This window comes from Zonotrichia leucophrys, chromosome 3 (genome assembly GCF_028769735.1).
Source record: "Zonotrichia leucophrys gambelii isolate GWCS_2022_RI chromosome 3, RI_Zleu_2.0, whole genome shotgun sequence".
In the NCBI taxonomy this organism is placed as follows: domain Eukaryota; kingdom Metazoa; phylum Chordata; class Aves; order Passeriformes; family Passerellidae; genus Zonotrichia; species Zonotrichia leucophrys.
Window position 1 is genome coordinate 19,625,203 of NC_088172.1, and position 24,262 is coordinate 19,649,464.

The following is a 24,262-nucleotide window of genomic DNA, read 5'->3' on the forward strand; positions in this document are numbered from 1 at the left end:
ACCTTCTGAGATAAAAGATTTAAACCTGTCCACTGTAGTAATTCATGGAGATCAGGTATACGAGGAGCAGGAATGGCAGGAACAGAAACTGGACACTTCAAGGGATCAGAGGAGAAGAAATCAAGGTAGGGTGCCGGATTATAAATGGGATGACGTATGAGAGACCAGATGAAATGAGTGTCGTAATCTCTCCTGGTGTATACAAACACCAGGAAGTTTGTGATAGCCTAAGTGAATCAGACTGATGGTGTAATTTCACCTTAATACAGCCTGTAGAAGTGACTTGCCTTTGGGCTCAGGATGCTATCGGACTTGCATTTAAATTCAAAGTAGACACTGCGCTTTTTACAACAGCAGGACCTTATACAACCCATACTAGGACTCAAATAGTTCAGACTCAACCCAAAGTTGAACCTGAAGTGTATGAAATAGCCCCCTACGTAGTGAGGAATGTGGGTGAACACAACTATTATTCAATCCAGAATGGTCTCTCAAACTGTTGAGTTGCTAATGCAAATGAATATCTCAAAAATCCAACCACCCTGCTCCTCCTTCCTAAAAACATCCTTTGAGGGCTGGACAACGTGGTTACAAAGACAAGTATATCCCAGGAACAGAATAAGAAAGGATCTAACTGGGATATTAGGGACAGGATTAGGAGTTTTAAATGGAATTGATTCAGAAATACTGATGAATAAGCTGGCCACTGCAGCAGGTGGCCTAACAAAATTGAAGCGGCCTTTATAGTAATCTCTATTGGCATTAGGAACTAGCCAGTGGCAGATTTCAAAGTACTGCCAAAGTAAGGAAGTATGAAAAGGCCGGGGACCAAGACCACAAGTTAATAGTAGAAGCACTTGGTACAGTTCAAGACAATGTGTCTTTAGCTTTCAGCTGTATACAAGCACAGTTATAGATGCAAGCACCAGCAGCTCTGATCATACGGAGAGGAAATGAAGGAAATTTTCCAGCTGAAATTCAGAAAGTTGTCTGGGATAATGTGATTGATCTTGAAAAGAAGTTTAAATCCTGGTGGACTATGGTAAATTTCACCTATGATCCTGCTTCTAATGTCACCACTGCCTTTGTGCTTACCATACGTAATACCATTGTTTATGTTATCCATCCCATCATTGCATTAGGATTAAACCATGAAAAAAACAGTACCCTTCAGAACATAGAATGTGGGCACGAAAGATGAATAAAAAGTGGCAGGCAGTAAATTTGGAATCCTGCATTACTAGAGAAACTATGAGATTCATTTGTGAAAACAATACTATTAATGCCCAGAATGTGTGTTTAGACACTGAACAGAGTATTTGCCACTTCGAAGTTCATCCAGTCACTGACCAGAAAATTGTGCTCATATATACTGGAAAAGAGTGTGTGTGCCTGAGAACTACCTGTGCTGCTGTAAAAATTGATAGCAATGGTGTTATTTTGTCTAGTAGAAATCATTCTAATTTCTATATTTGTAATTTTGTTAAGATTATAGGGTGTGATTTTTCGTACTTGGCCCCAGTGACATCCCAGTGACCAGATGATTAAAACCAGTTATACATTGTATCATGGACTATCACCTACCCCTATTGGGAGGGACCTTACATTAGTAAAACAATTAATTAAGCACCAAGACCTACTAGAGATCTTGAAGGAAATCCAAGAAAGTGGAAAGAAAACCTTAATTACTGTCCAACATGATAGAAATTAAATAACTAGAATTCTGCCAAGAATAAAACAAAATGCAGATCATCACTGGTGGGATGTGGTCTTTGGGTTGTCACCAACTTCAAATGGAATCTCTAATAAGTTGTGTCATCCTACTGTAGTTTTGTTAATATTAGTTAGAATAAGTTTAAGATTATCCATTAACAAATGTTCAACACTAAAGTACACTTGTTGTCAAAGGAATTTGTACGAAGTAACAGAATTTACTTCCTCCTTTTAGGAAAGGGGGGAATGAGGCAAAATGAAAATTTTCCAGGATAGAAATCCATTTTGATTTAGGTGAAATGTACATTTTTATATATACCGGCTTTACAACTTTCACAAAGTTGAGGGGTACTTTTTCTTTTCTGCGCAAAATATCACTACTAAGGTTAACAAGACTGTTGAACTTTGATAAATATGTGCATTTATGTAGTGAAATCTGTTCCTGCCCAGGGCAGGAGGGCTAGATGATCTTTAAGGTCCCTTCTACCCCAAACCATTCTATGATTCTGTGATACTACTTAAACACCAAATAAACCAAGTTTGTAAATGAAAGAGTCAGTGCCCTAAATCCAGCTACAGCTAGAGCACTGTCAGTTTTCAGCTGGGCAATCTCAGGGCTCTTTAGGTCTTGGTAAAGCCAACAGTTTCTTCATAGGAAATGTCATGCTGCTGGAACCAGTTTTTTTAATCAAGAAAGGAAATAAACTAATATTTTTCAGCAGCAAAGCATGTATTACAGAGGGTTGTTGCAGGAGCTGTTTCTCTCCTGCCTCACTGAAGCGTTCAGACTTGCAGCTAGTGCCCAGGAAGGACCTGAGGGAGAACGCCCCTCCTGCTGTAACAACCAATTCTTTTGTGTGACACTCTGCAATTTATACAACCTCCCTGTGTAATTTGAGAAGAATATTCCTGCTCACTGCTATGTTCAGGGTAATTCAGCCAAATTTTGCATGTCTATGTTGACCTTGACTGCAGGTACTGGCTACCTCAATATTAACCACGTAGATTAGATAGGCAGGATGGTGCATGGAGGATTACTCTGTATTGCCATTTTGAAATCAATACAGTTGGCAAAAGAAAACAGTCAGGAGTGCAGAGGGCCGTTTGACTTCTGATACCACACTCCATTCATTGTCTCTCACACTTCTCTTTGGTGTGTATTTACACTGAGTCGAATTCAGAGAAACGTTTTTGACGAAAAAAATGTAAAATCTGACCCCAATGTCCTTTGATGAAATTGAGCAGAAGTGTCCTAAAGGAATATACACTTAGCAAGGCATAGAAACTTGTGTGAGATTTGATCAGAATTAGTTGATGTGATTTATGTAAAGCGGCAAGGTGTAAAAGGTAAAAAAACAAAAACCATTAGAATAAAAGTGTGATTGGCATTGCAGCATTCTTTTCAACTGAGCTTTTCACCCATTATAATTATTTTAAACTAGCAAAGAGGAGGCATATAACCATCTGTGCCAGGACAGATATTTCCAATGACCATGATCTCTCATGTATCTTACATTTCTGCATTGTCATCATTAGTCATGAATTTGTTATCTCTGTAGATGAAAAGTAACTAAACAGAGAGAATTGCTTTAGTTTGCTTAAGAGAAAGAGATTCCTCATTTGCAGAGAATTGTTAGCAATACTTGGTGTGGGAGGGGCTATAGTTATATAATCTCAAGGCAGAACGGCTGAGGGCTTAGAGTGAGTTCCACTGTGCACAAGGTAAGTGGGGTCTTTTATTTTAGACATACAGAGAGTTGTTGTATGTGAATCTAAGTCATTGAATGGGTTTTATATGTTGTGTGTGTGTATGTACTTTCTTTACTAACATGGTTATGTGTACCAAATGTTAATTCTCAATCACCTGCTTTTGAGTTGCAGAGAATTAGAATTAGAAGTGCAGATACAACAAGTGGGGAGTGTTTTCTCTCACCTCCTCCTTCCTACTGTCGAGAAGCTGACATGTTATTTACAAGGGGAATATGGTGGTGGTTTGGCCGTTTTCCTGTTGCTGCTGTTAAAGCTTCAGCTTTGTTGCTGACAGGGTGTCAAGAGCTGTGAGGCTGGTACAGGCTGGGCACTGTTTGCGTGTGTTTGTGGCTGATGTGCACACATGGTTCTGAGTGGGGTGGGTGACGGTCTGCCTAGAAACTGTTGTTGCTTTAAGTGTCTGCCTAGAAGCTGTTGTTGCTCAAAATTCCAGCAGAGCTGGAACTGGACCAAGCAAGCATTGCCCTGAGGCTGTGCCTGTGGTAAAGGCAAATCTGATGTTACCAGAGGCAAAATTAATTTCCATTTTTTAGAGGTTTGTGTAAAGACATTTCAGAAGAATGGAGTGTTGTAAAAGGGACTGACTGATGGAAAGGATTCCTTCCTGGCTGGTTATAATGGAGCATAATGGCTGCTGGAGAAAGCAGAGCAGTTGCTGAGATTATAGCATGTATCTGATTAAACAGTAGCTGTGTTCTGAGATAATGCAAAAAAACACAAATAGCACATGCAGCTTTCTGATCAGAACAGAACACTTTGAATGAAACTGTTTTGATTGACTAGTTTTCTCTCTGGGCATATTGCTGTAAGTACAAAGTTTTGATTAAACATTCTGCATGGGTAAGTAATATTTGAGGGCAGAATGATACGCGGCAGTCTCTCAATACATTCTAACTTTTATATCCACTGTTGATTAATTCAAGTCTTGGACGATAAATCATTGGTTTAAAAAAAAACAACTTTGAAAGCAAATTAGAGAGTTGAATCCAGGATTGTGAATGTTTATTGCGCAACCCTGCTTTCTTCATTGCAGATACCAAGGAATCAGGCAGGTGGAAACATGTCTGGAAAACCCAAGCTGCACTACTTCAATGGACGTGGTCGCATGGAACCAATTCGGTGGCTTCTGGCAGCAGCTGGGGTTGAGGTTTGCTTCTGGTCTTTTGTACTGCGATCCTGTGACAAATATGTGCTTCTGCTGTTCCTTCTGAAAAGTGTGACTGAGCAGCAGTTTCAAGCTGTGCCTTCAGTGCATTGCTGAGCAGGCCAACAGGGACCACGAGCTTGCCCTAAGCAGGGGGCAAGTTCCTGTCTCACTTGCATGTATCGTGTGCAAAGCCTGCAGGTAGCACCACAAATGCTCCTCCCCTGTAGCTAGAGAGAGAAGAAATTTAGAACCCCAGCAGCAGAACCTGGCTTCTTAATTTTCTGATTAATCACAGAGGTCAAGCACCTGCAATTCTGAGTACCTTTAGTTAAATTCCAATGTCCAATGTCCAATACTACAGGTTTTGTTGTTTTTTTTTCCTCTGACAGATTCTGATATTAGGCCCGAGATGGTGTATGGGAATCTGTGTGTTTCAAATACAAGGGTTGGTTTCACAGTGATGGCCAATGTGCCTGAAAGATTTCAAATATGATTTATGGTTTAGAAATATAAAATTGCCCAAAACGTATCACTTTAGGCCTTTTTTACCTAAAGGAGGAGAGGCTAAATCATGGAATAACAATAGAACTTTTCTCCTTCCTGCAGTTTGAAGAATCTTACCTGGAAAAAAAGGAGGATCTGACAAAGTTACAGAATGGTAAGTTTCCTTCACTTTTAGATAACAACAGCAGCAATAATAATCATAAAAATAATCAGAATAAAAATAAAAATTAGAATTGCTTGTCTGAGATCACCTAAGAATTTTGAAGTCTTAGTGCCTTAAAAGAAAATGGCATAGACTGGATTGTACATGAGCTCTCAGAGTTGCACACTGCAGTGTTAGGTGATATCATCCACCCAGTTGCTTCAACCTCCACTGAATCCCAGGAGGGCTGAGGTCAGAAGGGACCTCTCAAGATTATCTACTCCACCTCCCCCGTTCAAGCAAGGCCCCTCCAGCCAGTTACCCAGGACCATGCCCAGCTGTGTTTTGAGTATCTCCAAGGATGGAGAAGTATCTTGTACTTTGAGTATCTCCAAGGATGGAGAATGTACAGCTTCTCTGGACAACCCATACAGTCCAAGAGCCTTTCTTGAAGTTCAGATGGTTGACTCTCCTTTGTTGTGTTGCACTAAATAGTTCATTTAGTTGTTGTTTTTCACTGGGTGTCTGGTAAATTGCACTGATCACATGGTCTGTCTCCTTCTCCCCTTTGTCCCCTAGGCCCCTGTAGCAGTGGTTTCTCCCTGGTCTCCTCCTCTCCTCTCCCCCTCCCCACTTGAATCCCATTCTCTGTGGTTCTTTACCTCCATCCTCCTTTGCACAGTTTAAAATCTCCCGCCATCAAGGATTTCTCCTCTTTTTCCCCAGGGATGTTGCCTGGATTTCCCGGTGACAGGTATCAAGGAATAAAGTAGGGCTCTGGTCCTGAGGAGAAGAGAGCCTCGAGTCTTTTCCTTTTGTCCTTGTAAAGGCTGGGATGGGCAGGGGTCCAGAGCAGCCGGATGGCACTGAACGGCCCCAGAGATCAGCCCCTACAGTTGGCACCCAGGGGTCGTCTCCCACGAGGTCTCACTCCTTTGCTTCACTTTGTGACCACTGCTTTCCATCCTATGGCCATGGAGACCTTTGTCTTCAGATCATCTTGAAAGTCATTGGCATCTTAGGTTGCCTTCAAAGTTGTGGTTTTATGATCCCTATGAAAACAGAGTTCCAGATTTCCGAGTTTACCTGTTCTTCTGCTGCATTCCTGCCTCCCAAGGCAACAACCCTCCATGCTGGCTTCAGTTTCTGTCTTCCTGGTCATGATAATCATGTCTTTTCCAAACCAAATTGCATGTCTGTGCTCTTCACCTGGCCTGTGAAAAGCAACCTGAGCTTGGGTTAGCATTTGCAGTCCTGCTGTCCTGTAGGAATAATCACTTGGTCCCTATATAGGAAAGGCTGCCTTTCAAAAAGTATTTTGGGACACAAGCAGAATGCTAAATGCACCCTTACAAAGAAAGACATATCTGATCAGTCATCTGAGTCAAGAAATATGATTCTATCAAGCAAAAACACTTGCAGACTTTCTGGTCTGATACCTCTCTTTCTGGAGAAGAATTTTTACATCTTTCAGGCTAAGATAAGACTTCTGCATGCTAGCAAAAGCGTTGCATGGCTCCAGCCTCACTCCAAGTGATATTTGGGTCTTGCAGGAATCTCATGGAAGTCTCTCATTCTTGCCACTTCATGCCTAGACAGATGAGCTGCCATTTGTAAAGTCAATAACATTGTCACAAAGATCTTTTCTGCTTTTCTATTCACTATTATTTATATACTCATTAGTATTCACATTATATGTTGGCCAGTACTTAGAAAGTGCAGATGTATTTAGCAGAACATGACAGAAACTGGCTGGACTAGATCTTTCTGTCCTCCTCATCTCTGTGAACCTCCTTGAAAATCACCTGTGTTAGGTCTATGCAGTGCATGTATTTTCAATGTGTGACAGCTGCCAGTTATGCCTTTCGCTGTTTCCTCAATCTCAAATTCCCACCACTTCATTTCTATACTATTAAGTTATTAACTTAATGTCACTGCTGCATGGTGAGCATTGTCCCCACCTTCCTGTAAGAATGAGGAAGGTTGCTACCAAAAGTGTTGTCAAGCATTGGAACAGGCTGACCAAGGAAGTGGTTGAGTCTCTGCGTGTACATGTGCACTTGGGGAGAGTGTTTAGTGGTGGAATTAGGAATTGCTGGTTTTACAATTGGATTTGATGATCTTGGGATTTTTTATCCAGCCAGATTGATTCAGATTGCAAATAAAAATTAATACGTGTGGTCTCTTTGCCTAACACATGTGGGTGGTTCTCACTGAGGAACTGAACTTCTCCTTGTGTTTTTCTGTTTGGCCTAGATGGATCCCTGCTCTTTCAGCAAGTGCCAATGGTAGAGATCGATGGGATGAAGCTGGTGCAGACCAGAGCCATTGCCAACTACATATCAACCAAGTACAACCTCTACGGGAAGGACATGAAGGAGAGAGCCCTGTACTGTAACAGTACCACCTTTGCTTGTTAGACCCCAGCTCACCCTGTAGCTCAGGGAAACACAAGGGTATCCAGCTCCCAGCTCGATTCAGTGGGAGAGGGCAGCAGTGCACGAGACCACTGTGACTGCAGCTGATGTCTACAGCAGAGAGAGCCAGCTGGATTCCATAGGGCAAGCGAGCCCAGGAATCATCAGTCAGAGGTCCATGCACTTATCAGAAGAAAGCAGTTGGGGGGGCAGACTGTCCCACTGAGGCTGCATTTCATTTTCTCCTGCAGTTGTCAGCAGCATCATTTTACCCTGCTCACACTCAGGGCAATGTCTTTTAAGGGAAGAAAAACCCTTCTCTCTCTAATAACCAGGAATGAGTAGAGATTTAATTACAGGTTATTAAAGGAGAGGACTCCTGGGGCTCATGTTTTCACCTGAGGTATTTCTGAATGCTTGAACTTAATAAGCCCTGGTAAACACATGTGTCACAATATTTGTTAGAAATGGTGTGGACCTGCTGTAAAACTTAGGCTGTCTTATTGGATTTTTGACACGAGTCTTCATGGTACACATGACAGTTTTGTAATCAGGTTCACAAACCCATATTCCAGACAGGAGTCAGTCCCAGTAAGAAGTGGGAGTCCTACAGTCTTTAGGTTTCCCTAGGAATTTTGCATTTGCCTTTGGCCCAAGCTCCCTCCCTGCCTGGCCCCAGTGCAACTGCATTCCAGGGGGAACTTTGCCAGGGTATGTGTGTGTGTGTGGGATAGAAGGGGCAGGGATTTCCCAGCATCTTGGTGAGCTTGTGCCTGGGATTATTGTGCTGTTCAGACCTACTGTGTGACCTGACCAAATGGATCTCTTCCTTTCAGAATTGATATGTACGTGGAAGGAATGTTTGATCTGAATGAGTTACTCATGAAATATGGCTACCTACCACTAGACCAAAGGAAGGAACATTTTGCAAATATGATGGACAAGACTGAAAACAGATACTTCCCAGCCTTTGAGAAGGTTTGTGGCAAAGAGCTTGTAGCTCAATTGATGCTGTTACCTTGAACCTCCATCGTGGAAGCACACTAGTTTAATGGTGGAAAACAGAAGAGAAGCTACTCCGGAAAATCAATGCTCTGGTTTTTAGTGGTGCTGGGATTAAGGTGGAGAGAGGACACTACAGATGGGACAGAAGGCACTTCAAATCTGGGAGAGATGTACAGCTGCAAAAACCCAGCACACACAGAGCTCCCCAAATGTCCATGTTTCAGTGTGTGTGTTGTTTCAGACAAAAGACACAACAGCTCCAGCTTTGACATCAAGTCTCCTCCTGAAGTGCAAATGGCCCTGTACCATACATATACTGTGTAAAAGCATTGCAGTTCCTCCTGTATCTCATACAGCTGAGCCTTCAGTGCAGCTACAGCAGGCAAGGCAAGATGAGCCCAACTGAGCTGCCAGACAGGAATGTAGAAGGGAAAGAGCTGATTGATGATGCCTGGGATGGCAGTGCCTTCAGATCATTGTTTGTACTGCAGGTGTTTGAACTGCATTTCCTTCTTTCACTGACAACTCTGTGCAATGTGTGACCCTGCTTTGAAGATATATTTTTTATGAGAGAAGAACAGAAAAAGTTATATTTTATTTATTTATATGTTATTTTATATTTTATTAACAGGGAAGAGACATGATCTGCTTCTGTTCTCTGTTTTTAGGTTTTGAAAGGCCATGGAAAAGGCTTTCTGGTTGGCAACCAGCTGAGCAGGGCAGATGTTCAATTGCTTGAAATCATTTTGATGGCAGAGGAGTACAAACCTGATATACTTGCCAAATTTCCTCTCTTGCAGGTAAATGAATGGGCAATTTGAATATAGAATGAAAGGAAAGGACCGCTGATTTAGTGGCTGAAAAACATGTGGGAGTGAGAGAGTCAGAAGTGACTTGAAAAATAGTAAAATGTCCCACATACTGTAGCTGGCCTTGGCTACTCATTTTTGTATTTGTGGTATCCTGTTATAATCCCGAAAACAAAAAAGGGGGAAGCATAAAGTTTCTTCTGCAGCATCAAGCTGTAATGTGTCTTTCAGGGCACAGATAACATTGAAATGTCTGACAGCTGCAATGATTCTTAAGCACTGTGCTGTTTTGATTTTGTTTTGTAGAGTTTCAAAGCAAGAATAAGCAATATCCCCACAATAAAGAAATTCCTGCAGCCTGGCAGCCAGAGGAAACCGCTAATAACTGACGAAGAGTTACCAAAAGTAATGAAAATTTTCTACTGAGTGTAAAGCTGTAGAAACTATTCCATTGTGCTGCTGACATTGGGAAAATAATGAAAACACTGAAAACCAAGTTTTGATCCTACCAGGAACGGCAATAGTTCACTAAATATGGGGTATATTGGACAACACAGAATGCTTTAAATAACTAAAGAGAATACCTGAAATAAATTCTTACTATTGGTACTCAAAACCTTGCTGTTCATTGATTTCTTGCTGCTACTTCTATGCCTAAGATCTGTCTGGTTGTGTTTTTCTGGCATTCCCAAGTATTGTTGGAAAAATAGGAGAGATTAACAGTAGGTCATGGTGGTTTTTTTTATGGGAAATGCCAGGAAAAGCCTGCATGTTCTGGCTAGCTGAGGCTGAAAGTTTGGATTCTTCTTTCCTCTGAGCTTAACTTGGAATATCCTTGGACCAGAGCTCCTACTGCATCTCTGCTTTGCCACTAGTTACTTGAAGTCTTGTAATGCAGCTTCACCCATGTTTCCTTTATCAGAAGATCTATTGCAGCAACTTTGGAGACTCTGAGAAACAAATGGTGGTCACCAGTTTAAAACTTGTTAAGGAAGGATTCAGGATGGTGTCAGGTCTTAGTGAGATCCTGGAATGCAGTAATCCATATTGACTTATGTCACTGTATATTAAACCAAGTTTAATGCAAGTTGCACTGGAGTTGTTAATTTTAATCACTAAATCCAACTCCATTATTGAGGTTTAAAAGACTGTTGAACTTTGATAAATATGTGCATTTATGTAGTGAAATTTATTCCTGTCCATGGCAGGAGGGCTGGAACTAGATGATCTTTAAGGTCCCTTCTACCCCAAACCATTCTATGATTCTGTGATACTACTTAAACACCAAATAAACCAAGTTTGTAAATGAAAGAGTCAGTGCCCTAAATCCAGCTACAACTAGAGCACTGTCAGTTTTCAGCTGGGCAAAATCAGGGCTCTGTAGCTCTTGCTAAAGCCAACAGTTTCTTCATAGGAAATGTCATGCTGCTGGAACCAGTTTTTTTAATCAAGAAAGGAAATAAACTAATATTTTTCAGCAGCAAAGCATGTATTACAGAGGGTTGTTGCAGGAGCTGTTTCTCTCCTGCCTCACTGAAGCATTTAGACAACACTGGCAGCTGCTGAGTGCCACCAGAAACTTGGGCTGCGGGCACTGACTCCACGCCATGAGGCCTTCTCTGAGGATGAGCTCCTGGCATGGCCATGTAGTGTCAGGATCCCTCACAGATATCCCAGTTTTTGGCTGCTCAGAGCCCCTGGCACAAGGAGTGCTTGCACGCCTTGCACAGGGCTGCAGCCCCAGCTTCCCACAAGTCACACAATCGCTGCTGCCTCGGGGGCCTCCGAGCCTGTCCCCTGCTCACGGTGTCCCAGCCATGTCCCTGATGTGCAGCTGCCTCGGAGCCAGCCCAGTGGAAATGTTGTCCAGAACATTTAGGTTTGTTACCCAGTGTGCAATGAACCAATAATTACACACTTAAATGAGACATTGACTATTAATTTCAGAGTTGTGCAAGCCTGGTTGCTTGGTGGTATTCTAAAAATCAATAACAAGTTTTTACTATTTATTCATTTTAGCAAGCAAAGGCATTAATGTTAATTGACTACAAATTGTCTGGTTCTCTTAATAATCAATACTCTCTGTTCTACTGGTTAATGCATCTCCGTCTTCTCATGCTCACTGCGTCTTCTGTCTTCTTTTGAGTTGGGTTTCTTGAGTTGGTGGGCTGTGAGTCAGCAGTGTGGGAATCTCTCCCTGCCAGAATTGTCTTATACCCGTTCAGAGCTGATCTCAGCACAGTTGCTGAGTGGGCTTTTTTAGTTTCTTCCTTATCTTGGGAGTTCTGACAAATGCCCTTGTGGCCCATAAATTCTGTATTTTATGTATCCACTATCAGAGGTACATTGTTCTTTCCAAGCCTTGTTAAACTCCCCCTAGGTTTGAGATCATTAAAACATGTTCAACTCTTAACAAGGGATTCTCATGACAAGTAATTTCTCTTTCCCACAGGCGGACTTCACTTAGACCTTGTTAGGTAGCTGCTCTCTGTTTCACAGATTAGAACTTCTTTCTTGTTGATTAGGCTTGAAGGTATACAAAGATCAAACATCAAAGCACATCCCTCGTCAAGAAAATGTTTACACATTCCACATTTTGCAACAGAAACTCGGCAAGACTGCAGGGACAAGGCTGGGGGGGCTTTTCCCTGAGCTGCAGCGCTGGGGGACGATGATGCGCCCGGCGGGGCGGGCGCTGGGTACGGCGGCAGCCGAGGGGAGGAGCGGCCGCCTGACGGGACGGGAGGATCGTGTGTGGGGACCGGGCGCTGTTTGTTTCGGTGCCGTGTCGGTGCTGTGGCGGCGGAGCGGCTCGGGCACACGGTACTGCGGCGGCGGGCGGGGGGCGCCAGCCCGGTGGAGCGAGTGGTGCTGGCCGGGTCAGCGCTCCTGCCCGGGGCCGGCCGGGTCAGCGCTCCTGCCTGGTTCTGGCCGGGTCAGCGCTCCTGCCCGGTTCTGGCCGGGTCAGCGCTCCTGCCCGGTTCAGGCCGGGTCAGTGCTCCTGCCCGGAGGGCAAAGGGCGAGGTGCATGACACACCGGCTGGCCCGTCCTGCCGTGCTGCTCCAGGGAGTTCGTCCAGGGGTTATTCCCCAGCTTGTCTCCTGCAGCAGGGATCGGGACGGGCGGGAGGGTGGGCACAGAGGGGGTTTATTTGTGTTTGGCACTGGGTACGATCAGCGGGGAAGCTGAAGAGAAACTGCTCTTTGGAGTGCAAGTTTTGCAGTCTCTGGGAGTACTTTGCCTTTCCCCTCGTCCGGACGCTCCTCCTGGCTCCGGCTGGAGAAGGAAGCTTTTCGAAGCCGGACTTGGCCCGCGCCCAGGCGGAAGCCGCCCGCTGGGGAGCCGCCGCAGGGTTAAGGTGGTCCGGAGCGATGCAACGCTGCGCTGTGTGGAGCTGCCCCTGCGGGACGGGGTCGAGCCACAAAGCGCTGCAGAGAACTGCTCCGAGGCCCATATCCGGCTAGGAAGAAAGTTTAAGATCTTGGATCAGGTTATGAGCTTGCTGCTAAATTCATTTACTTGTTCCTCGCTGAAAGGCTGGTGCCTGAATTGTTTTGGACAAAACAATGTGGGGTGTTTTTAATACAGCGATCACAGCAGTTGCTGCCTCTCTGACACCTGCGTGGCTAAGGTCCAAGGAAAGTCTGGTGTGCTAAAACATCAAGAAAGTTTGTGATTAATTTTCAGGTCCATTCTTGCTATTCAAGAAAGACAGTTTACCAATTTTGTGACTCTTTTATCACTGCTCAGTATTTTACAAAGAGATATTCACTGCAGAGCCATAAAAGGGTCACCAGAATAGCTTGCAGCCTTATGTAAGTGTTCAGCCTGTACCCCAAATTCGGACCTTTAGCAGTGCTTTTGTAGGAGGATATTGCTGGCTTTTCAGGGGATAGGTCCCGGTTTTCAGTGGAGCACTGAGCTGAGACTGGCAATCAGGGCTCTGCGTGGGCTGAATTTTATCAGCTCCAGCTCTGCTTTGTGGAGAGGGCAAGGATGTTTGCTGTTTCTGCCTGTGCTAGCCTGTCCTTACAGTGTGTTTCTCAGCCTTGGTCCCACTGGACCTCCCACTGCTACAGGTTGGAGTGTTTGTCCAGTCTGTGAGGGTTTAAGTGCAGTTCTCCCCTCTGGTGAAGCTGAGACCAACACCTACTTTCTGAGCATCAGGGTGTTTCTGAAGTATAGACGATCAGGAGCTCTCTTACTTGTTACAGTGTAAGTCATTCATGGGAAATAGAAATGAGGTTCAGATCCTGGCCCTGTGTGTGTAGGGCCTGGTAGGGAGCTGTGCCAAGTCCCTTTTTGAGTGCCTTGTTCAGGTGTCAGCCAGGCGTCCAGCAGTGCTGGAGCAGGTGCCAGCTGCACTCGAGACACAATCCACTGACAAGCACATCCTTTTGTATCAGGGCAGCTTTGCTACAGGGACTGAGGTGTCCAGGAACACAGACACTGCCAGCGTGTGGTGGTTTTAGTTTGAAACTGGGCAGAAATCCTAATTTTGTGTAGTGCTTTTGGTTTGTTAATTTGAGATTTTATTAACTTTGAGATTCTCTTGGTTAATGTTTTAAAGAGTGTGGTGGGTTTGGCGTTGGTTAATTATTAATGTTTTTTTGTTGTTGTTGTTGTGAGGTGGGATTAGGAGAAAGGTAAAGTAGGTTTAAAATTTTAAAAGAGTACAAAGAAAAGTTTATTAACAGTAACTAAAAGAAAGAGTAATAAGAATTAGAACAAAATTTTTAGAATATATATTTTAAAATATTTTTTTCTTACTGATAATGTCAAGAAACAAAATTAAAAAATAGCTCAATATTTTAATTTTTTTTTTAGTTTACTTAGGGAGAGAAGTCTTTTTTGTTAATGTTATGGAGACTTTTCTGCAAGAAAAAAACCCAGTTTTCTTGTGTTTTGTTAACGAACAGTAGTTGTTCAGGGAAATTTGTAATTGTGAAGTTCTTATTTTTTATAAGCTTTCTTAGTTTGTTTATGGGTTGTGTTGATTTATGGGGTATTGTTTTAAAGATGAGTTGCCAAAAGGTAAAAGTTTTTATTATTTATCTTAAAAATTATTTTTATTTTTAAAATAACAGATTTTTTTTTCTTTTTTTCTTGAGGATTACTTTTTAAAAAACTTTTTATGGGATTACTGTTATTTTAATATTTGTTTATTTTAATATGGAGGATTTTGTTTTATATTAATTTGATTTTTAAATTTTTTTATAGTTTTAGGTGTTATAAGGAAAAAGAGTTTTTTCTCTATAGTTTATAAGAGGATTTTAGTTTTAAAATTAAGGTATTTCTTTATGTTTTTCCTCTGGATTTGATTTTTTTACTGACTTTGATGTTTTTATGGTGTTTTTTGTATGTTTGTATTTTGAGGGTTTTTTCCTTATTTGAGGGAGTATTGAAAGGGTTAATGTGTTGCTTCGGTCTTGTAAATGGTTACTTGATTTGTTGGTAACTTGTGAAAGAGAAAAGAGGAAGTTCTCAGGGTTTTTGTCGTGTCTAGGTTTTTAGTGATTGGAAGCTTTGTATTATTTTAAAAAATTCCTCTCTTGCTAAACTGTGACACAGGGCTAGGTGGAAGCTGAGCAGTGGGTTTGAAGAGCTGCATTTTGGATGGGGGCACCTCTTTCTCCTGTGAGTCATTGCTGGCAGACTGATGGCTGTGTGCTGCAGAGCCTGTGGAGGACAGCACCCATCACAAAGGACTTCAGTGGAGTGGCCCAGGGATGCAGGCTACCCTGGCACTGTTGTGCTGTCTGTGCCTCTTTATTGATGCCTTGGGATTATGGCCAACATTTTTACTTTGTGGCTCAGCTATGTATTGTGAAGTCAATGCAAGCATAAATAAAAGCCTGCCTGTGAACAGATAAACCTTTGGCTTAACAATGAAGCATTCTGTCAGTCTGTGCCTCTGTCTTATGAAATTTGCTTCATTCTTCTGTGACCCATTAGGGATAAGAGTACAGTGTTAGCTTTGTTTCCAGCACCAGGCAAGCTCACATCAGCTGCCCATGTCATACAGTGACATGTGACTGCACATGGCAGGGAAATTTGAAAGGACCAAGTGTTTCATCTCTGCACCATCATCTGATGGGCTGACTTGAGCCCCCTGCTGCCAGGGGCATTGCCCAGGCCTTATCTAGCCAACAGAGGTCAGTTCCATCCATTTGGTTTTTGATTTTAAAGTTAAATTTTCAGGGCAGATAGAATATAAATCTCTGTTACAGTTTGACTGTAGCAGCTGGATAAGGAATGTAGAAGCCCTGGTGATATATGTTGCTTTTAAAGGCATATTTGTAAAGGCACAGGAGCTCAGGGCTCTGAATTGTCATATGAGAGAGGTGAAGACAGTGCTGGTGACACTAGTTTGGTGTTCTTTGGAAGCCATTCATTTGATACAGTACATTTTTCAAGTATGGTATGACATGTGACAAAACCAACACCTACTGAAGAGATTGCATCACTGCAAGGTTAAAAATGTGCTAGTTCAGGAGTACCCTACAGTTCTGCTTTGGTTGTAAAACTCAGTAAGCTGTTCAAACTACAATAATATATTATTTAGGAGATGCTTATTGTCTTGATGTGGCTGAATGGCTGCACATTCTGGTACTGTGTAGTTTTTCTTTTATTCCATTCATTCACAGGAAACTTGGTTGCATCAAACACAAGTATGGAGGACTTGATTGTTCTTCTACTTTCTCATTTATCCAACTGTATTTAATAGTTTGGAGTGAGACATTCAAAATGATAATTTAAAGCATGCTTCCATAAGATTATCATCTTGATTTTATCAGGAAACAAGAACTCTGAAATCATGGCGGGGAAACCCAAGCTGCACTACACCAAGGGAAGGGGGAAGATGGAGTCAATCCGATGGCTGTTAGCAGCAGCTGGGGTTGAGGTTTGTACCTTTTTTTATAAAGTGACTTGTGATTAAAATAGGTATCCTCTGGAAGGGTTTCCCAATTGCATCTGTGCTTAGGGATATGCACATCATGACAAATTGTGATGCAGAATGCTTAGATTGAGTGATACACTCTTGTGTTTTATTTCATGTATTCCTTGAGCCATAGTTACACAGTGAAGATATTTTAACGTATGAAGAGAATTGATGGCTGTCATTTTTGAAACATACTTTAAGATGAGATTGTAAAGTGTTGGTACAGACAAAACTGTGACTTTTTGCCAATGCTCATAACTTCCCTGTATCTCATGAGTCTTCTCCACTGAAAGACCAAGCATGCCACGTGAAAACTTATGAACATTCTCTCCAAAGAAAGCACCTTTTGTTCTTTGGGTCAGGACCTGAGTAGGATAAATCAGCAGATCTGCCCCAAAGGCAGTGTTAGGGGATCTATCTAGATTCACATAAGGTGAAGGCCATCCTGTGACATCTTAATTTCTACATTAAGTTTCTGTTTGAATATGTTTTTTTGAAACTATTTATACTCTGTTGGAAATAAAAGGCTTTTTTAAATGGTGCTCACTTGAGAATATTGCTGACAGAGAATTTGCAGAGCACAAGTGCTGAGGAAACCAAGATCTTGTCCTCATTCAAATGTCCTTATTAAAAAAAAAGTCCAGTGGATTAAAGATGCAGATAAATGCTGTGTAAGAGAGGCATAATTTACAAGAATTTTCTCAATATTTCATGTGGCATCAACTGCTTTTTAATTGCGTTATTTGGTATCAGTTTATGGTTCATGTAGGTCACTGTGGTCTTTATAACGAGGAAGTTCTTTCTGGAGCTTAATGCTTTGTACAGTCCTGTGGGGCTGGGGACACCAAAGTCTTGGGTTATTGTCTCTGCTGGAGCAGAGATGAAGTAGGGGATCTGCTAAGGAAACTTTTCTGTCTGACCATTCAGGAGCCTCTCCATCAGTCCTTAAAATAATTTAATCGTGGTGCAGCAACAGAGTAACATTATGCCTCCAGGGAGGGACCTGGAACAAAGGAAACTGCTGGTGTTTTGTACTCTCACAGTCTAAGTGAAGCTTTGGGCTCATGGGCTCCTGCTGGGGCTCACCTGGCCAGTGCCACACGTCCCCATGCCCTGTGTTGTGCAAAGAGAGGCAGTTCCCAGCTCCTGCCTTGGGCTCCCAGGGCTCCATGAGCAGCTGGAACTGCAGCTGCTCCCCCAGCTCCTGGCACTGAATGGATTCCTCACAGGGTCAACACAATGAGAGAAGTGTGGAGAATAGTGTGGAGAGGTGAGCTCTAGCTGCCAGCCTTCCTTCCACTTCTCCACTGCCTTTGGAGTGACAGTATTGTTTTCTATTGTTGCTTTTCAGTTTGAGGAAGAATTCATAGAGACAAAAGAAGACTTAGAAAAATTGCGCAATGGTGAGTCTGTAAACCGTACCCTAAACAGAAATTCTCACACACAGAACAAAAGAACAACAGGAGGTATTTTTTTAAGACCTGCAATATGATCTGACCTGTAAAGAAGAACTTCTTCCTTGTGGATGCTTTCATCCCTGAGAATTAGAAATGTCTTGTTCTCTTACCAGGTCTATTCCTTATTTTCAGTGTAGCATTTCAGTGGCCTGAGTAGCTTGATCCTCTTTCTTCCCTAGATGGAGTCCTGCTGTTTGAGCAGGTGCCCATGGTGGAGATGGATGGGATGAAGATGGTGCAGACCAGAGCCATCCTCAGCTACATTGCAGCAAAATACAACCTCTATGGGAAGGACCTGAAGGAAAGAGCCTGGTATGGTAACAGTGTGCCACTTACTAACACTCCTCCATGCTTGTTAATATTTACAGAAAGAATGTTGCTGTGAAGTATCTGCAGTAAAGGTGAGTATACCTAGCAGACTGTCACTTACTGTAGAGAGTTTATTTTGTGAGAATGGAAGGGCACCTCCAGAAACTGTGGAGATTATTATGGACTGGCAATTGTTAGCCAGAATCCTCTCATGATTAGACCTCAAAACTATTTTTTTTTCCCCTAAAGTGGTTTGCATGTGCAGTCTTTTCTCCCACAGCATAAATGAATAGATTATTAATGGAAAACAGCATGAATTTCACTTTAAATACATTACTTGCAGCCTTTTTTTTTTGCTTATTGCATATACTGTGAGCCTGTTTTACAATTTGTGCTTTGAAAAAAACTGGAAGTTTTCTCAAAGTGGAAGACCCAAGAAAAGAAACCAGTGTATTACATTACAGTGTATTACTATTATTATTCTCTAATAAACATTTTACTCAGTGATCACTTCAGAGTTGTGTTTCAGGAAAAGAATCAAAATGGAAAGTTTGAGTGATATATGTTGAACAAAAATGTTTGTTTCAGGATTGATATGTACGTGGAGGGAACTACAGACCTAATGGGAATGATCATGTATCTCCCTTTTCAACCAGCTGATACAAAAGAAAAGAATCTTGCCTTAATCATTGAACGAGCTACAACCAGGTACTTCCCTGTTTATGAAAAGGTAAGTGATAAATGACCAGCAGTTCACAAAGACAGCGAGTTCTGGGCTCCCCCTCCTACCCCACTCCCCCACTATTCCCACACATATACTTTCCAGAAGGCAAGTGACAGTAGAACTTTAGAAATGTATGATGGAGCCAGTATCCAGCAATGTGAAAAGAAGGCCACAAAATAATTTTTGAGGTGCTTTCAGTACTGGGTCGCTTTGCTGTCTTTCTTTTCCAACCTAGCTTAGTGGCTGATGGCTCCCAGTGTTTTGCCTAACTGCACCATTTCAGTCCTTGTGCCAGCCTTTAGTACTTATTGTCTGGAAGTGTAATGTGTTACAGAAATGCTAAGGTTTGAAAAGATCTATCTAAAGATCATTAAGTGTAATTGTCAACCCAGCACCACCACCATATTCACTATCAAACTGTGTCCTCCTGTGACACATCCACATGTTTCTTGAACATTTTCAGAGTTGGTGAATCCACCAGCTCCCTGGCAGTCTGTTCCAGTGCTTTGCAACCCTTGCATGAACAAAAATTTCCTCAGATCTAATCTAAACCTCTCCTGGTGCAACTTGAGTCCATTTTCTCTTGTCACTGGTTACCTGGGAGAAGAGGCCGACCCCCACCCTACTACAATGTCCTGTCAGGGTGTCGTAGAGAACAATAGGGTGTCACACTCAGCCTCCTTTATTCCTGCTATTCAAAGTAAAATATATTTGTGCTTTACAGCTAAGGATCTAATTCTGTGATCTTCCTTAAATCAATTGCTTAAATGTATTTTATTTAGAGACTATGATTTTCATTCTCTGAATTGCTACTTGGGCATCCTTAGGTGTGCACAGAGAGGCTCTGCAAGCAAGATTCATGTAGCACAGAAAGCATAAAGCAATTATTTACTGGCTAGCATGCACCAAAGAGCCTGAGCTGTGAGGGAAGGCTTTGCTGTGCCTGCCATCCCCTTAGAGCACATGAGGAGGCTTTCTTGGCTAGGGAGGGGGTTGGTCAGGAGGGGATGGATCGTTCTTTTCTTCTCCCTGGAACATTGCCTGGGTGTTACTGAACTGCCATTTTCCACCAACTTGCTGTTTGTTTTGTTGTTTTATTTCTTCTGTAAGGATATTTTAATTTTTTTTTTTTGTGTTAAGATTTTCTTGTTTGAATTGATCCAGCTGTGATCCTCATCTCACAAGTTTGTTTCTGTTTGTAACTTTTCCTTTGGTGCCAGTGCTTTTTCAGGGTATAGTGGTCTCCTCAGAAATCTGCCAAGAGTACAAAGCTGTGCTGTTTCAGAGCTAAAACTGGGTTTCCTGCTTGAAGCCTTTGTTACCAGGCAGCTGAAGTCCACTCAAAAACTACAGGACTTGATGCAATTTCATGTCCCACTTTATTAGAGCCTTAAATTGCACAAACAAAACCCACAGAGGCTGCCCTGTAAAATAACAATGTAAATGATAATCCAGGACTTCTGTAATCAGAGTTCATATATATCCACTCCCATACCAATGGAGGGCTGTGCTAAGACATATTGATTACACACCAAAATCTTTCAAAGTCTGATATGTATTTTAAGTTACTAAACAATAAAAATGCACCAAAATTCTCTAAGCCTGTGCTTAGGTGGCATAAACTACTGTTGTGATATGTTTTAGCATGTATGCTCCATGTAGGAAAGTCTTTGAAGTAACCCCTATTTGCTAATGTAAAGACACAGCTGAACTTTTCCATTATTTTAGCCTAGTTAATTTTGTTAAAATGGTTAATCATTTTCTTTCTGTACCAGCTGTTTAAGATGTCTATTGATTCAGCTTATCAGGGTTTGCAGTCTATGTGTTATTCATTCTGGAAGCTGACAGGAAACATACCTAGCTGTGAGAGTTCACTTTAAACACTCAGCAGCCAGATGGAGCAGCAAAAGGCAATATAAAGCCCTGCAGGCAATCAGGTGCTATGTTTGGAGTTTCCACACCGTGTGATAAAGAAGCTGTGCTAGACCTTGTTAGAGCAGAGTAGGAAGTAACGATGTGAAGGGATCAGCTGTGACTCTGCCCATGATTACTGCCTCTATGGTAGAACTGGCAGATGGGCCTGGAGAAGCAGTGGGCTTCCAGGGTCACAGACTGATGTCTTACTGCACATTTGTTAATTTGGAGTGGCCTTGGTGTCACTTAGGCACAGACATGGCCTTCTCTTGCTCCTGATGGGAGGGTGACAGTCTTCATGTCGAAGGCAGGCTGGAGAGCTGGTGACTGCTCTGAAGCTGTGCTGCAATGTTCATCTCAACTTGTCTGCTACACTTGTTAGATTTGGCAGGCTGTGATTCTTGCATCAGCAGTTTGCCATAAAGGAGTCCTTCCTTACGAGATAAAGGCTGGACATATTTCTGGACATATTTCCTTCATTCTGGACATATTTCAAACTGTAATCAGCAGACTCAAATTTTGCTGAAACATCTGGAAATTCACTTAACTTTTTTCTTAAAAATTAGAGGTGTGTTTACATGTAAACTGGCCTGACTACCTCTTCCATTTACTTTAGTCCTGTTCCTTTTGTGTGATTAAGTCTTTCTTGTAGTGCTGGACTTGGTATACAGCTACCTGGTGCAGTAGCTTAGAGTGAGAGATGGGACTGCACACACTGAAACATGAATTCTGAATTAATTTTTTGTTTAAAGAAGATGTATCACTTTCTAACTTCAGAGGTTCTTGCATGGCTTTGCTCTGCTGTGTTTTTTCAGAAATCTGTCTGCAATGAAATACCTAGATAAAATAGTTACATCCCATGTGAACTTTTTTTGTTTATTTGTTCATACTTTATAGGCCTTAAAAGATCATGGACAGGATTATCTTGTTGGCAACAAATTAAGCTGGGCAGATATCCATCTGCTGGAAGCCATTTTAATGGCAGAAGAATGTAAGCCTGATGTACTGTCTGCATTCCCCCTGCTGCAGGTTAGTAATCATCTGCTGTCAATATGGGAGGTAACAAATTTCACTGACTGTTGTTGGAAGATAATTGATGTTTACATCATTTGAGCCATTGTACTGACACTTCTCTGGTCTGACTACAAAAACCTGCACTCAGTGCACTGCCTTGCCCCAGAGCTGCTGGGGTCTTGCCTTTCTCCAGTTCTGCTTTTCCTAGTTGTTCTCAGCTGGCAGGAATTCGCTCACTAGTGCTACCAGTTTGGTCGTTTAACTGCTACTTCCATGTCTTCAAACACAGCAGCAATATCCAGAAGGAAAGTCTGTGGCCTGATGTGTCTGCAGTTCCTGTCTTTTACTTTTTGCCAGCAAAGTTATATTTTTACAAAATCATATACAAAGAGCAGTTCAGTTTCCTATATCTTGACTCAGTGCTTTGCACTGAGATATTCCTGTCTTTGCCTCTTTTTTTTTCCCTTAAATATATCTGCAGGATTGCTATGTGGAGTTTTTTCTTCCAATTTTTACTAGATGAATCAACTCTTTAATATTAATTTCTCCCATTCCCATCTGGGAAACAAAGGTATAGCATCAGCATTACAGATCAGAAAAAGCTAATACCTTTTACTCTTTAATAAGTATGTCTGACAAGTAAAAATCCAAGTCACCTGATCTGTAAACTATAAAGGATGGAATTATCATTTCCTTAATCTCACTGGCATTACTGTTGCTTCTTACAGGCTTTTAAAGGAAGAATCAGCAACATTCCAACAATCAAAAAATTCTTACAGCCTGGCAGCCAGCGGAAGCCACCAACAGATGAGAAGTTTGTTGCTGTTGTGAGGAAAATATTCAATATCTAATCTGATGAAAATAACCCAGCTGTAGTAGCTTGCCAGAGCTTGCTTTGTCAGAGTAAATTTCATAGATGTACTCTGTAACTTGCATCATATGGCCAGTGTTGAAACAATATACTGTGAATACACTTTTAAATTAGAGTAAAAGGCTAATTTGGACCTGTTGCATTTAGAAGGAAGAATTTCATGAAGCAGTTATATGAAATAAAATATGCTGACACTTGGTGTGTGTTCAATTATAGTGCATGCCTGGTAGGGTAAAATGTTCAGTTGTTGGAGTACTGTAGAAATGCCACATGATCCCCAAACCCATTTTAATAAACTGCCAGACAGAAGAGTCACACAGTGAAAACTGAGAAGTCATTTAAATTCAGGCCTAGAATCTTCTGGGTTGGTTCTTCAGGAGGTCTCCTAGAAAGTTCACTGTCTGCCTGCTGTATTTCACAGCTTAAAAATTAAGGAAATAAAAACTTTAAAAACAAAATTAAAATTCATGATCCTTTTAAGTTTATGGGCAGAAGTAAAATACTTTTCTAATCCCCACATGAATCTCTTAGGAGTGATTTTTTCACTGAAAGATCAAAGTCCTTGTGTTTAATTGGCCTGCTGTGATTTTCATTTGCTGAGAGGACTTATTCCCTTGCTCTTCTTTTTGCTGCTTGGCTGGCTGGTCAGTGAGGCAAATGCCCCTTGAGTGGTTTTTTTATAAGGTTTTACCTTCTGCAGTCACTTCCCACAGTTATAAAGCCAAGTGCACTGGCTGCTTACCTCTTCAGTGAGTGAGTTTTACCTCAGCAGTGCTTAAAGCATGCACTACTCTGTCAGATTCTTTACCCTAATTTCATGGGAACAATCACTGTTCCCTTTAAGAACATTGCCATAAGCCATCCTTCTTTGCATTTAGTTGTTTCTCCTCAGCAGGACTCCAACTGATTAGGCAAACAGCCAGTGTACATGAAGAATTGCTGCCCAGCAAAGTTAACTCCTTCCCTGATGTGTGCCTAAGAAGAGCCATGTGCATCTCAGAGGTACAAACCACACTGCCCCAGTGCTGACTTCCAAACAGGTTAAGATTACATTAAGATTACCTCAGTAGCTGGAAGCAGTGCTTTGCCCAGCACAGTACTCATTTCACTGGGATATTCCTCTCTTCCAAATAAGTGCTATGATTTAGGAACCATCACAAAGGAGATATCATGATACACAATAACCTTCATAAGCAAGCTTTGTGTGAAAAAAAATGAAAAGCAGCAAAGTTTGTCTTCAAGAGGGCACCCATCCATACTGCTTCCTAATGATTTTCCTTATATTCCCTGTACACCAGAAGACAGTCTTAGCCAAGCTGTGAGACTTCAGGAATATTTATTTTGTACACAAATCAAAGCAACTTTAATCCCTGAATAGTTTGTGACTGAACAGTCTCTTCTGCTTACTGGGGGGAGTTCAGCAAGATAATCTGTGAGAAAATGGAATGGCAAACCTGTCCCAGAGTACTGAGAGCTTGCAACCTCTCTGTGCAGCATGATGACAAAGCTCAGCCATGGTTCA

At 42.0% G+C, this 24,262-nt stretch overlaps 2 protein-coding genes across 5 annotated transcripts; both read left to right on the forward strand.

Annotated features, from left to right (window-relative positions):
- Positions 1-3,304: 3,304 nt before the first annotated feature.
- On the forward strand, positions 3,305-10,123 carry LOC135445315 (glutathione S-transferase-like). Of its 2 annotated transcripts, none has more exons than XM_064707595.1 (7): positions 3,305-3,435; positions 4,517-4,630; positions 5,237-5,288; positions 7,533-7,665; positions 8,530-8,671; positions 9,367-9,498; positions 9,814-10,123. In XM_064707595.1, exons 2-7 carry the CDS (start codon positions 4,544-4,546, stop codon positions 9,931-9,933), a joined length of 666 nt encoding a protein of 221 aa, XP_064563665.1. In that variant the 5' UTR covers positions 3,305-3,435; positions 4,517-4,543; the 3' UTR covers positions 9,934-10,123. The 2 variants fall into 2 exon arrangements, with proteins under 2 accessions (XP_064563665.1, XP_064563666.1); XM_064707596.1 differs by lacking the exon at positions 3,305-3,435 and adding an exon at positions 4,283-4,288.
- Positions 10,124-12,195: 2,072 nt separating this feature from the next.
- On the forward strand, positions 12,196-22,939 carry LOC135445317 (glutathione S-transferase). Of its 3 annotated transcripts, none has more exons than XM_064707599.1 (7): positions 12,196-12,330; positions 16,306-16,412; positions 17,803-17,854; positions 18,088-18,220; positions 18,806-18,947; positions 21,753-21,884; positions 22,598-22,939. In XM_064707599.1, the coding sequence occupies exons 2-7, from the start codon at positions 16,326-16,328 to the stop codon at positions 22,718-22,720; spliced, it is 669 nt and encodes a 222-aa protein (XP_064563669.1). In that variant the 5' UTR covers positions 12,196-12,330; positions 16,306-16,325; the 3' UTR covers positions 22,721-22,939. The 3 variants fall into 3 exon arrangements, with proteins under 3 accessions (XP_064563669.1, XP_064563670.1, XP_064563671.1); XM_064707600.1 differs by lacking the exon at positions 12,196-12,330 and adding an exon at positions 12,864-12,998; XM_064707601.1 differs by lacking the exon at positions 12,196-12,330 and adding an exon at positions 13,542-13,723.
- The last annotated feature ends 1,323 nt before the right edge of the window (positions 22,940-24,262 follow it).